The sequence below is a fragment of the Macaca mulatta genome, chromosome X, assembly GCF_049350105.2.
Source record: "Macaca mulatta isolate MMU2019108-1 chromosome X, T2T-MMU8v2.0, whole genome shotgun sequence".
Classification (NCBI taxonomy): domain Eukaryota; kingdom Metazoa; phylum Chordata; class Mammalia; order Primates; family Cercopithecidae; genus Macaca; species Macaca mulatta.
In genome coordinates, this window is record NC_133426.1 from 2,556,493 (window position 1) to 2,569,519 (window position 13,027).

A 13,027-nucleotide genomic window follows, 5' to 3' on the forward strand; every position below is an offset into this window, starting at 1 on the left:
TGGAGGGACAAATTAACAGCTTTACTTGTTAAAATTAGACAGGATTTTCATAAGCACAGCTACATGCTACTTAATAGACGGTCTGCTGGTCATTGTAGAGCGCTTCAAGATGTTCTTAGGAATGACCTAAACGTAATGTCAAAGATTTCTAATGTTTTCTGAACCTTCAAGGAAACATCAACTCATTTAAATAGAAGTGAGTGGCTGGACGCGGTGGCTCATGCCTGTAATCCTAGCACTTCGGAAAGCCAAGGCAGGAGGATTGTTTGGGGCCAGGAGTTCAAGACCAGCCGGGCCAACATGGCGAGACCCTGTCTCTACCAAAAAAAACCTACAAAAATAGAAAAATTAGCCAGGAATGGTGGCGCATGTCTGTAGAACCAGCTACTTGGGAGACTGAGGAAGGAGGACTGTTTGAGCTCAGGAGTTCGAGGCTGCAGTGAGCTGTGATTGCAACACTGTACTTCAGCCTAGGTGACGGAGAGACAACCTGTCTCTGAAATAAATAAATGAATGAGTAGATAGAGTGACTAAGTTTCCATAAGGCACTATTGGTACTGAGAGAGCAACCTCAGAGGGAATGCAGAACTGAGAGCCCAGGGCACCTTCTCCGGGACTCACAGTGTTCATGAGAAGGTTTGACTTCATGGACGCCAACACACTGTAAGTGCTACATGAGGGTGGAAGGCTGGAATTCAGACAGGAGGATGGACTAGCTCTAGCTCATGACAGATGGACACACCAGATTTTGGCATTAAGAGGGTGTGGACCCTCCTAATGAAAAGCAGAGCTTTCCAGCAGGGAGGACTGAAATCCCGCGTATGTGCTGGGCTTGGCTAGATGGATGGGGTTGGGAGTGAGATGGAGATCAATATTGGTCTTCCGCTTACAGGCAACGACACTGATGTCTTCTGTATGTTTGTTTATTTGTTTGTATTTTGAGACTGAGTCTCCAGGCTGGAGTGCAGTGGCACTATTTGAGGCTCACTACAACCTCTCCCTCCCGGGTTCACGTGATTCTCCTGCCTCAGCCTCCCAAGTAGCTGGGATTACAGGTGCCCGCCACCACTCCCAGCTAATTTTTGTGTTTTTAGTAGAGACGGGGGTTTCACCATGTTGGCCAGGCTGGTCTTGAACTCCTGACCTCCAAGTGATCAGCCTGCCTTCGCCTCCCAAAGTGCTGGGATTATAGGCGTGAGCCACCATGGTCAGCCTGTTTATTTTTTGAAACAGGGTCTCACTCTGCTGCCCAGAGCGTAGTGGTCTGATCACAGCTCACTGCAACCTCAAACTCCTGGGCTCAAGTGATCCTCCCACACCTCACCCTCTTGAATAGCTAGGATTACAGGTGCATCCACCATGCCTGGCTAATTTTCTTTAATTAAAAAAATTAAAATGTGCTGGGAGTGGTGACTCACATCTGTAATCCCAGCACTTTGGGAGGCTGAGGCAGGCGGATCACGAGGTCAGGAGATCGAGACCATCCTGGCTAACACAGTGAAACCACGTCTCTACTAAAAATACAAACAAATTAGGGGGGCATGGTGGCGGGCACCTGTAGTCCCAGCTACTCGGGAGGCTGAGGCAGGAGAATGGCATGTAGAGATGGAGCTGGCAGTGAGCCAAGATCGTGCCACTACACTCCAGCCTGGGTGACAGAGCAAGACTCCATCTCAAACAAACAAACAAAAATAATGTTTATATTTTTTAGAGGTAGGATTTCACTGTTTCCTAGGCTGGTCTTGAACTCCCGGCCTTCAGTGATCCTCCTGCCTCAGCCTCCCAAAGAGCTGGGATTACAGTCATGCCCGGCTGATAGCATTTCTAAAGCATTGTCCATTATGTACTGGGTGGATAAAAATCATATTTAAAAAATGAAACGAGGACGGGCACAGTGGCTCATACCTGTAGTCCCAGCACTTTGGGAGGCTGAAGCGGGTGGATCACTTGAGGCCAGGAGTTCAAGACCAGCCAGGCCAATATGGCAAACCCTGTCTCTACTGAAAATACAAAAATTATCCAGGCGCGGTGGCAGGCGCCTATAATCCCGGCTACTCTGGAGGCTGAGGCAGGAGAATCACTGGAATCCCGGAGGCGGAGGTTGTAGTGAGCCGAGATCGCGCCACTGTACTCCAGCCTGGGCAACACAGTGAGACTCTCTCAAAAAAAAAAAAAAAAAAGAAATGAGGCCAGGTATGGTGGCTTACATCTGCAATACCAGCACTTTGGGAGGCTGAGGCGTGTGGATCACTTGAGCCCAGAAGTTGGAGACCAGCCTGGGCAACATGGCAAAACTCCACCTCCATAAGAAATTTAAAAATTACCCAAGCATGATGGTGGGCACCTGCAGTCCCAGAATTACTCGGGAGGCTGAGGCAGGAGGATCACTTGAACCTGGGAGGTCGAGGCTGCAGTGAGCTGTGATTGTACCAGTGCAATCCAGCCTGGACCACAGAGCAAGACTTTATCTCAGATAAACATAAAAAAAAATAAATAAATAAAATAGAAATAAAAATGAAATGAGCAGTCATATGTAGGATGGATTGAGGTGGGGTTAGTGCTGGCGTGGGAAGAAAGTAACATTAGGGAGTGTTAGAAAACGCAGAAGTGCAGAACTCTTGAAGTGTGAACTGCCAAGATCAAGGGTTATATGCATTTTCAGTGGCTTCTCTTTCTTCTGGTGTCTGCACTGGGGGCACCAGGTGAGTAATTCTCTGTCCCTTGCCTCATGGTGTTGTTGCCATAGCAGCCAATGTCCCCGATGCCGAGGTCGTCTGCCATCAGAAGAAGGATGTTCGGTCGGGAGGTGGAAATGTTGCTGGAAGCTGATGGCACCAAACCTAGCAGCACAGACAGCATCCCGGCCAGCCAGCTCCTGAAACACAACCTGTCAGAGACTGCATCACGCTCCTGTCCATCTCGCTTGCAGAACTTGTGTATGGGGGAAGGTGGCATCACTATGTTAAGAGGTATTGATATTATCATCACATTTCAGAATAGCTTTGAGGACATCTCTTAGGCATTTGATTGTTTTTCTCTGGTTACAATTAACTGATACTGTTGATGACTTTATTTGGCCTTTAAGTGTTTGTTTTTGGATGCTCTAAAGTCTGTTGTTTTAAACTCACGATTAACAGAAAGCCTTGGTGGGGTGCAGTGGCTCACTCCTGTAAGCTCAGTATCTTGTGAGGCCGCAGCGGGTGGATTGCTTTAGCGCAGGAGTTCAAGACCAGCCTGCGCAACATGGTGAAAACTCATCTCTACAAGAAATACAAACCTTAGCTGGGCATGGTGGCATGTGCCTGTAGTCCCAACTACTGCAAAGGCTGAGGTGGGAGGGTTGCTTGAGCCTGGGAGGTTGAGGCTGCAGCGAGCTGAGATCGCAACACTGCAGGGCAACAGAGCAAAGCTGTCTCAAAACTACGGCAACAGCAACCATAAAAAGCAGAAACAGACAGAAAGCCTGCCTTGGTCATGGTTTCTTGGATGGATCGGGTCCCCAGAACAGCTATTGTCCCTTCTCCGTTGCCTCTTCTTCATTGTTCTTCCTTAAGCAAATTGTGTTGAATACAGGGAATGGGGGCTGGGGTTAGGGGTTGGACCACCCAGCAGAGCAAGGAAGAGACACAAGCTTGGGGCAAGGTGAGACACAGTGAGCTGCTACTTCTGAGTCTATGAAAACCCTCTGCGCATTGCAGCGCGCAGATGAACATACCCAGGACTGACTTCTTTAGCCCACTGGTATCTGAGGAGAAGTGGGTTTGGAGGTGAAGGAGGTTCTAGCCTGGAGGAGAAAGCCCTGGTAGTTGCGTACCCTGAGGGAGCATTTCCACAGGGCTTGGTGACATACAGCCTGCCACTATCATTGCTGCCTCTTTCATCGATGCCACCCTGGGAATGCATGTGGACAGCAGGGCCATAGTGTCCCAATCCCCAGTGGGATGCAGTAAAGATATAATCTGAGTCTCCAAGAAGGTTTGCAGTAGGGGAAACCCTGATTTTCCCTGGAAAACCAGACACCTGGCCGATGGTAGAGGTTGATGCCCACCTGATTTGCCAAGAATTAAATACAATTCCCTCTGAGGCTGCCTGGGACAACATCAGATCAAGGGAGCATGGAGCACATCTATTAATCACGGGTCTCATGCTTCATTCTCCAGATGCAGGATCAATCACTATCAGTGCATTCTGAGAAAGAACCATCAAGAGATCCAGAAGTGGTCAGGCGTGGTGGCTCATGCCCATTATCCAAGCACGTTGGGGGGCCAAGGCGGTAGCATCACCTGAGCCCAGGTGTTCAAGACCAGCTTGGGCAACATGGTGAGACCCTGTCTCTATATAAGAAAGGAAAAAAAGTAAGAAGAAAAGGAAGGAAGGAAGGAGAGAAAGAAAGAAAGATAGATAGAAAAAGAAAGAAAGAAAGAAAGAAAGAAAGAAAGAGAAAGAAAGAAAAGACTATTAATGAGTGCATATAATTGTATCTTACCAAGAATGGTGCAGATGTAACATGTTGTCTCTATCTCTATTTCCTGTAAGACATAAAGATGTCCACAATCACATTGACAGCAGAAATTGAACTGATTATAAATAAAACAGTAAGTAATTAGAAAGGGGAACTTTGATTCCCGTTCATGATATCAATAGCAAAAATATCTTAAAACAATGACCAAAATGTCATAAAGGAATGCTTTTCCCGAGTGAAAAGGCTTCGAAAATGTTTGATACTATGTTAAGAATGTAAAGCATGTTTCAATACACAGCCAGATGGAGTCTTCAGAGAAAGAGGAGGAAAGTGATCACAGGGTCTCCATCCCCTTTACCAGCTTTCATAGCCCATGAGTGACGTGGTCAGGGCAGAAGATCGCCAAGTGAGGAGAGAATCCCAGTGTCCGGAAGCAGCTTCTTTTGTCTTCTGCTTCCTGAGCCCAGGGCGAGGGTGATTGCTAATGTCCAGAAACGCAGAGAGAGTCCTGATTTGGAAGGGGGAAGCGGGGCAAGATCAAAGCTTAGATGATACACGAAAGAATCTGAGTAGAGGGTATGAAGATCAGAAATACAATGAGAGGCTGGGCGTGGTGGCTCATGCCCGTAATCCCAGCTCTTTGGGAGGCAGCAGTGGGAGGATTGCTGGAGCCCAGGAGGTGCGGACTCGAAAACAGAACTGGGAGTGTCGGTGTGAAGGAAAAAGGCCTAGAGGACTCTGCAGGCACTGAGTGCTGCATGAAGGAGAGAAGCATTCGCCTTCTTTGCTAGGGGCAGGTGCTGCAGGAAGACGGGGCGACCATTGCCCACACTTGGAAATGTTCTGTCCATGGAGGGAAACGGGCGACCCCAAAGCACAGAGGGGCGGCCCCTCAGTCTCTCCAAAAAGTGAGGGAGAGCCCAGGGTGGAGAGCCCAGGGTGGAGAGCCCAGGGTGGAGAGCCCAGGGTGGAGAGCAGGAAAGGAGTGAGATGGAAGATAACAATTAGAGTTGCAGACAGCAACAGGTCGCCTTCAGGGTACTGCAGTGGTCTCACCCCATGTGGCTTGTGCATGGGACTGAGGACAAAGCTCGGATTTTTCTTTTTATCTCGCCTGAATTCCTATCTAAGGGGTCTGGAGAGTCGTGCACTACAAACCATAAATTCTCATCAGAAGGGTTTCATTTAACTATATATCGTGACTTACTTTCCAATCTGACTCCGGCATAACATGGGACAAATAAGAAAATCAAAACATTTTACCCCAAAACATGTTTCTTTGCCATATCTTGGAACGGTGCTGTAAAGCTGTCCTTTGTGGGGAAAAATTTGCATCTGTAAAGATGTAAATAATTTCTATTCACATAGAGATTCACATCTTTTTCTTCCAGACCTTCCCAATCCTGAAAAGATTAACTAAGACTCTAGCACCTTTTAAAGGTCTGAATAGTGTCATCTAGTGTCTCTAAGGGCAGCCACTATAAGACTCCAGAAGAACCTTGGTCTCCACAATCTTTTATCTTAACCTGAACATTTCTTTTCTAGGGATCCCAGGTTTGTTTGTTTTTTTTTTTTTTCTTTTTTGAGACGGAGTCTCGCTCTGTTGCCCAGGCTGGAGTGCAATGGCACCATCTTGGCTCACTGCAAGCTCCGCCTCCCGGGTTCAAGTGATTCTCCTGCCTCAGCCTCCTAGGATCCCAGGTCTTTAGACGAACTCAACCAATTGTCAACCAGGAAATGTTTAAATCTATGTATAAGCTGGAAGTCCCCTGGCTTTGACTTGTTCCACCTTTCTGAACCAAACCACTGTATTTCTTAAATGTATTTGATTGCTGTCTCATGCCTCCCTAAAATGTATAAAACCAAGCTGCACCCCAATCACCTTGGGCACATGTTCTCAGGACCCCCTGAAGACTGTGTCATGGGTCATGATCATTCCTATTTGGCTCAGAATAAATCTCTTCAAATATTCTACAGAGTTCGCTTCTTTTCGTTGAGTGGACGTGGGCATGCCTAGAAGATAAAGAGACAGGAGCGTGCAGATGTGTTGGGCTTCTGCCTCTGAGTAACCAGGGGCGTGACCTGGCCACTTTTAGAAGGGCCGAGCAGCCAGTGAGTGAGGACACACTGGAGCCAGCAGGCACTGAGAGCCTAGAAGTGGCCATGGTGGCTGTCCCGGTGAAACCTGACCAAGGATAGACACAGCTGGTGTGGGAGCGGGGAGGGCAGAGAGGAGGGGTGGGCAAGGTCCGAAGGGCTGCAAAACCCCAGGGTGTGAGTGGGAGAGAAGCGATTGGTTGAGGGATTTCCCCTTATCGCCTTTTAGGGGATGCTGGGAGGGGTGTTTGCTCCTAGCAGGATTCAGGGACAAAACCAGTCTTCTGAGAAAGACAATGAGCTTTCTGAAAGGAAAATACATCTTGAGGCCCGCAAGTCACTAAGCTAAAGCTAAAAGTCAAGCTGGGAACTGCCTAGGGCCTCTGCCTCCCATTCTAGTCAAAGTCACCCCTCTGCTCACTGAGATGACATGTATCTGATCGCCTCCTTTGGAAAGGCTCATCAGAAACTCAAAAGAAGGCAACTGTTCCTCTCTCACCCTGTCTGTGACCTGGAAGCTCCCTCCCTGCTGACAGTCTTCCTGCCTTTGCTTCAAGCTGTCCCGCCTTTCCAGACCGAACCAGTGTGCTTCTGACATTATTGATGGATGTCTAACACTGAATTGCTACATCTCCAGTAATTTTCCGTCTGTTGAAGAGAAAAAGACCTCAGATATCATTTGTGCTTTGTTTAGAACACAGAAGGAAGGGATAAGGTGTACGCCCTGCTCGTGAGGTTTGTTTGTTTGTTTTACCCTAGAGAGCACACACAATTCTCATATTCTAAAAGCAATAGCAAAAGACGCAATTACTTTCCACCAACCTAATGGCACCTCCACCGGGAAATAGATTGATTTAAAATTGTACATGGAGAGAAAACCAAAATGAGCATTTAACACCCTCAGCTTTGCTTTCTGACCTACAATGCCACGCTGCCGATGGTCAGAAAACTGAATAGAAGCAAAATACTGTACAAATGTAATGAGAAAACCCCAAACCACCACCCAATAGGGGAAGACGGTTTGCAGCAATCCTGCCCAGCAGCGGTTTATCTCTGGGTGTGGCGATTTAGTTAAAGTGTTCTTTTTCTAATTTTTCTTTTCTTTTCCTTTTTTTTTTTTTTTTGAGATAGGGTCTTGCCGTCTCACCTAGACTGGAGAGCAGTGGTGCGATCATAGTTCACTGCAGCCTCAAATTCTTGGGCTCAAGCGATCCTCCCACCTCAGACTCCCAAGTAGCTGAAACTACAGGCACCTGCCACTATGCCTGGTTATTGATTTTTTTTTTTTTTTTTTTTTTAAAGTAGAGGTGGGATTTCCTCTTTTGCTCAGGCTGGTCTCAAACTCCTGGGCTCAAGGGATCCACCCACCTCGACCTCCCAAAGTGCTCGGATTACAGATTTTAGCCACCGTGCTCGACCTAATTTTTCTTTCTTCTGCAATGTTATGTATTTATAAGTAAAAAGATGAAATTTTTTCTTGGAGAAAAACGTTAAAAAAATAAAGAGATGGTGATAAAAGCCTTGAATGAGTTTAATTTTGGAAGCTGTGACATTGAGGTGACCCAGAGCCTGGGGCCTACCCAAGGCCTCTCCTGCAGATTAGGAAACAAATCCCCCCTTTCCAGGAAAGAGCTACATTCCTAGGCCTGTAAGTCACTGGTACTGCTTTATAAAAACAAACTGGGCAATTATTCAGAGACAGAAAAGGGAACGGGGATCTCTTTGTTCACCACACTGCCTCATGCCTGGGGCTGGAGTCCCATTCCAGCACAAACGAATCTTCACAGGACTCACCTCTGCTCCTGGGTTCCCTCCTGAACCCCCGATCAAGAAAAGGAAGGTTCTCTTCCAAAGGAAGCAAGCGTGAAGGCAGAGAGCACTCCCACAAGGCTTTGAGCTGGGAATGATTGACTTTGAGTTTGTTTTTCCCATGTCAGAAGATCAGAGAGAGTAAGGACAGACCGAGCGAGCACAGACTCCCCCTACATCGCAGCATGGGGGAGTCTCAAAGCCACGCCCACGTCTACCAATCCAGTAGTCAGTTTCCTTAGGTTTTTATTTTGTTTTATTTTTTGTAGAGACAGGGTTTCGCTATGTGGCCCAGGCTGGTCTCAAAGCCCTGAGCCCAAATGATCTGTCCTCTTTGGCCTCCTGAAGTGCTGGGATTACAGGCGTGAGCCACCACGCTCTGCCAATGTCCTTAGGTTTTTAAGTGACTGCCTAGCTGTTACACAGGGCGCTTGCTATAATATGATCATATCCAGCCTGGCATGGTGGCTCATGCCTGTAATCCCAGCGCTTTGGGAGGATGAGGCAGGAAGATTGCTTGAGGCCAGGAGTTTCAGAGCAGCCTGGGCAGCAAAGTGAGATGCTGTCTCTTCAAAAATAAAAAAAAATTAGGCTGGGCATTGTGGCTCATGCCTGTAATCCTAGCACTTGGGAAGGTTGAGGCAGGAGGATCGCTTGAGCCCAGGACTTCGAGACCAGCCCGGGCATCATAGCAAGACCCTGTCTCTACAAATAATAAAACAATTAGCCAGGCACGGTGGCATGCGTCTCTAGTCCCAGCTACTCAGGAGGCTGAGGTGGAAAGATTGATCCTGGGAGGTTGAAGCTGCAGTGTCACTCCAGCCTGAGTGACAGAGCAAGACCTGGCCTCAAAAAAAAATTGTTTTTCAAGAAGTTATTTGTTTAGTGGTAAATGAAGTAAATAAGAAATAATAAAGATAAGATAAAAAAGAAAAAAAATTTTTTAAGTAAACAAACAAAGAAGTAAAAAGGCCAGGCACAGTGGCTCATGCCTGTAATTCCAGCACTTTGGGAGGATGAGGTGGGCTGATCACTTGAGCCCAAGAGCTCGAGACCAGCCTGGCCAACATGGTGAAACCCTGTCTCTACTGAAAATACAAAAATTAGCCAGGCATGGTGTTGCATGCCTGTAATCCCAGCTACTCGGGAGGCTGAGGCAAGAGAATTGCTTGAACCCGGGAGTTGGAGGTTGCAGTGAGGTGAGATCGCAGCATTGCCCTCCAGCCTGGGCAACGGAGAGAGATTCTGTCTCAATAATAATAATAATAATAATAATAGACACTAAAAAGAAAAGAAAATAAAAAAATAAAAAGAAAAAAAAAGCAAAAAAAAAAAAAGTGAAAAAAGGATTATTTTCAAGCAATGCTTGATTTTAAAACAAAAAGATGGGCTGGGCATGGTGGCTCACGCCTGTAATCCCAGCACTTTGGGAGGCCGAGGCGGGCAGATCACCTGAGGTCAGGAGTTTGAGACCAGCCTGGCCAACATGGAAAAACCCCATCTCTACTAAAAATACAAAAATTAGCTGGGTGTGGTGGCGCACACCTGTAATCCCAGCTACGTGGGAGGCTGAATAGGAGAATTGAACCCAGGAGGTGGAGGTTGCAGTGAGCCGAGATTGTGCCACTGCACTCCAGCCTGGGCGACAGAGTGAGACTCCGTCTCAAAAAAGAAAAGAAAAGACAAGACAAGATCAAGGGGGCAGGAAGCAGTTTCTGAGGCACTGCATGATCATTGTGGGGAAGTTACTCTATGGAATGGAAACTTACACAACGGTCCCTATTATTCAACCATCCTTGACTTACAAGGACGGGGTTCCATAGAGTTCCACCTGCTGTCTCTTCACAACTTCACATGCAGCCACATACTGGGTCTGTGAAAAGTCACACAGCCCGCCTGACCTCACTTCCTCCTGACGTGGCTGTGGAAACCACCCTGCTTCCTGGATGAGGAGCTGAAACGCTGGCACACTCCGGCCTGACTCATTTTTACGAGTAAACGGTTTTGATGGCATGTCTCCAAATGAGTATTAGAAGGGGTGTCAGAAACGCGTTCTTTTCCTGCCACAGGTGTGTGCCCTAATGGTAATTGCTTTGACTTTGTGATTTTTGGCAACAAATCTTAAGTCATTTCCTCATAGGGGGCCTAAAGGAATATTTTCATCTATATTTCAATTTGTATATTCATATTTATTACATATAATATATAATAACTTTTGTATATCATACATAGTATAAATGTATGTAAAATGTGTAAATAAGGCTGGGCGTGGTGGCTCACGCCTATAATCCCAGCACTTTGGGAGGCGGAGGTGGGAGGATTGCTTGAGCCCAGGAGTTCAAGATCAGTCTGAGCAACAAAGTGAGATCCTATCTCTAGAAAAAAAATCCACTAATAATAATAAAATAAAATTTATAAATATAATATATAATATATAAATATATAATAAAGCATAATTTTTCTTTATTAAAATATGCATGTTTTTCTTTATAAAAATAATATGCACTTTAAAATATATATGTACATATATGTATAGATACATAAAATATGTACATGTATGTACACATATACATAAAATACATGTTATAAAATGCACATATAAATATAAACATAAAACATGTAAACATGTAGATATAGACATCTATATACATGTTTATATGTTCACGTCTTTTTATATATGTACATGCATATAATGTATATATGTACATGGATGTATATATAACATACATATATACATAATATATACACATATAAAGCATGTACATCTATACATTAATATATGTACATTTTTTAATTAAAATGTTTACAGTGTATGTATAGTACATATACACATATAAAACAAGTACATCTATACATATAACATACATATGTATATGATTTTTCTAAGAAAAAGCATATTAAGGGCTGCTTCTGACTTGCCTGGGGAACATGGTTTGTTTGTTTTATCTGGCTGGTTATTTTGGTGTCTAAATATAGGACCCTCAATCATGGTTGAACAGTCGTATGATGTACGGTTATATATCAAGTCTGTGGCCTACCTCTGAAGTGATGTATTTATGCATTTAGCGACACAATAAAAGCAGATTTTTCTTTTCCAAAGAACTCTGCACTTTAACCCTTAGAATGTTAAACATTTTGGTCCAGATTGAGTTTTTACTACTGAATAACATTTTCTACTGTTTCATTCTAAAGATACAAGATATCTTTAGAAAGAGACAAGGCTGGGCGCGGTGGCTCACGCTTGTAATCTCAGCTGGCACACTCTGGCCTTTGGGAGGCCGAGATGGGAAGATCACTTGAGGCCAGGAGTTTGAGACCAGCATGGACAACATGGCAAGATCCTGTCTCAATTTAAAATAAAACAAAATAATAAAATATAGACTGCAATAAAATATAATACAATACAATACAAGTAAAGACAAAAGAAAAAGACCAGGAAGCGCCCATGCGAGACTGACAATGTAGCCTTTGATTCTCTTCCCGCCCTGATCTCAGCCCCGGGCTGCGAGCCTGTGTTCAGCGTTTTGCCTGGGCCCTGTTCCCAAACCCAATTTCGCTTTTCACCTCCAGTATCTCCTCAATGTTCAGTGCATGTGCCTTCAGCAGCGCTAAGATAAGAATCTAGTGTGGATGCCATGTCTCCCATTTGGTATATCTTTCCTTGTTGCTTTTTCTTACGCATTACGTTTCGAAATCTCCCATGTAAAATCTGTTCTTGATATTTGCACTGATTATTATCATTATTATTTTGAAAGGAAATTACTTTTAAAACATTGACAGGGACTTGTTTGAAAAGACGCAGTTTGGCACAAAAGAATACGCCCTGGAGCGTCTCTGCACGTGCAAAAGCCGGCCTGTGAGAAGAAGCCCAAGGAAGGCCAGTTACCTGAGATGCAGTTGTGTCAGGGCGACAGCGGCTGGATTCAGCAGGGAGGCTGTTCCTTGGAAGAAACGTCTTCTGCTTGCCAAAACAGACACGCACAGGCTGTCTCGGCAGCACCGAACGGCTGGCTCACGCATGTGCGTAGCTGATTCACTCTGAAAAGCAGCAACAGGAATTCCGCAGAAACCAAGTTAGGTTGTCCCAGGAACAGATCAGGCAAGTCCCCTAGGAATGTACTGCTGGCTCTTTCAGGCGTCCACAAAAGACCTTCTGTTCTATTTGCAGAACCTCACTCTCAGGGAAGGAGCCCAGACATCTGGTGCTGAACACGGAGTTTTTCAATGGCAGGAAGGTGGAATCCCTTCTGGCTTTTGATCTAGACAGAGTGCATTTTCCAAAATGGAAAAGTGCTTCTCTTGAAATTCATCTTGAATAATCACTCCATAGCCCTTAAATGTCATGCCTTTTTCTTTCCTTTTGCTATTTGCCTCAAACATAAAAAGAAGACAGAAAACGATTCAGGTTACACTTGCAACTATGACTGTGCGTACATAGCCGCAACTATTACCATATGTGTACAGCTGCTGACCCATGTGACTCTGTCACTATCACTTCTGTTTAGCTCTGTGCACCAGTGTGTTTTCTCATCTATTTGCCAGGGAGCGCCATTTCTGTTTTCATATTGAGGCGGAGCATACATTGCAGGCAACGTTAGATGTAAAATGAATCACTTCAAGGACTTTTTTTCAAATAAGAGCTGTCTGCACACTTCTACG

The 13,027-nt window shown here is 45.4% G+C and overlaps 1 protein-coding gene across 12 annotated transcripts in view; it reads right to left on the bottom strand.

The window, feature by feature from the left end:
* The window catches only part of ARSL (arylsulfatase L), a 31,883-nt gene extending 19,510 nt beyond the window's left edge, over nucleotides 1-12,373 (bottom strand). For 4 of the 12 annotated variants that reach the window (XM_077988210.1, XM_077988209.1, XM_015126894.3 and 1 more), the window contains exons 1-3: nucleotides 12,255-12,373; nucleotides 4,487-4,529; nucleotides 2,726-2,887 (exon numbers count right to left, since the gene is read on the bottom strand). In XM_077988210.1, coding sequence (XP_077844336.1) covers nucleotides 2,726-2,887; nucleotides 4,487-4,509 — 185 coding nt within the window. In that variant the 5' untranslated portion in view covers nucleotides 4,510-4,529; nucleotides 12,255-12,373. Of the gene's footprint in view, nucleotides 1-1,905; nucleotides 2,888-3,277; nucleotides 3,415-4,048; nucleotides 4,225-4,486; nucleotides 4,530-8,353; nucleotides 8,533-12,254 lie in introns of those variants that run through there. The other 8 variants (XM_077988206.1, XM_028842190.2, XM_077988207.1 and 5 more) reach the window with 6 other exon arrangements.
* Between the last annotated feature and the right edge of the window lie 654 nt (nucleotides 12,374-13,027).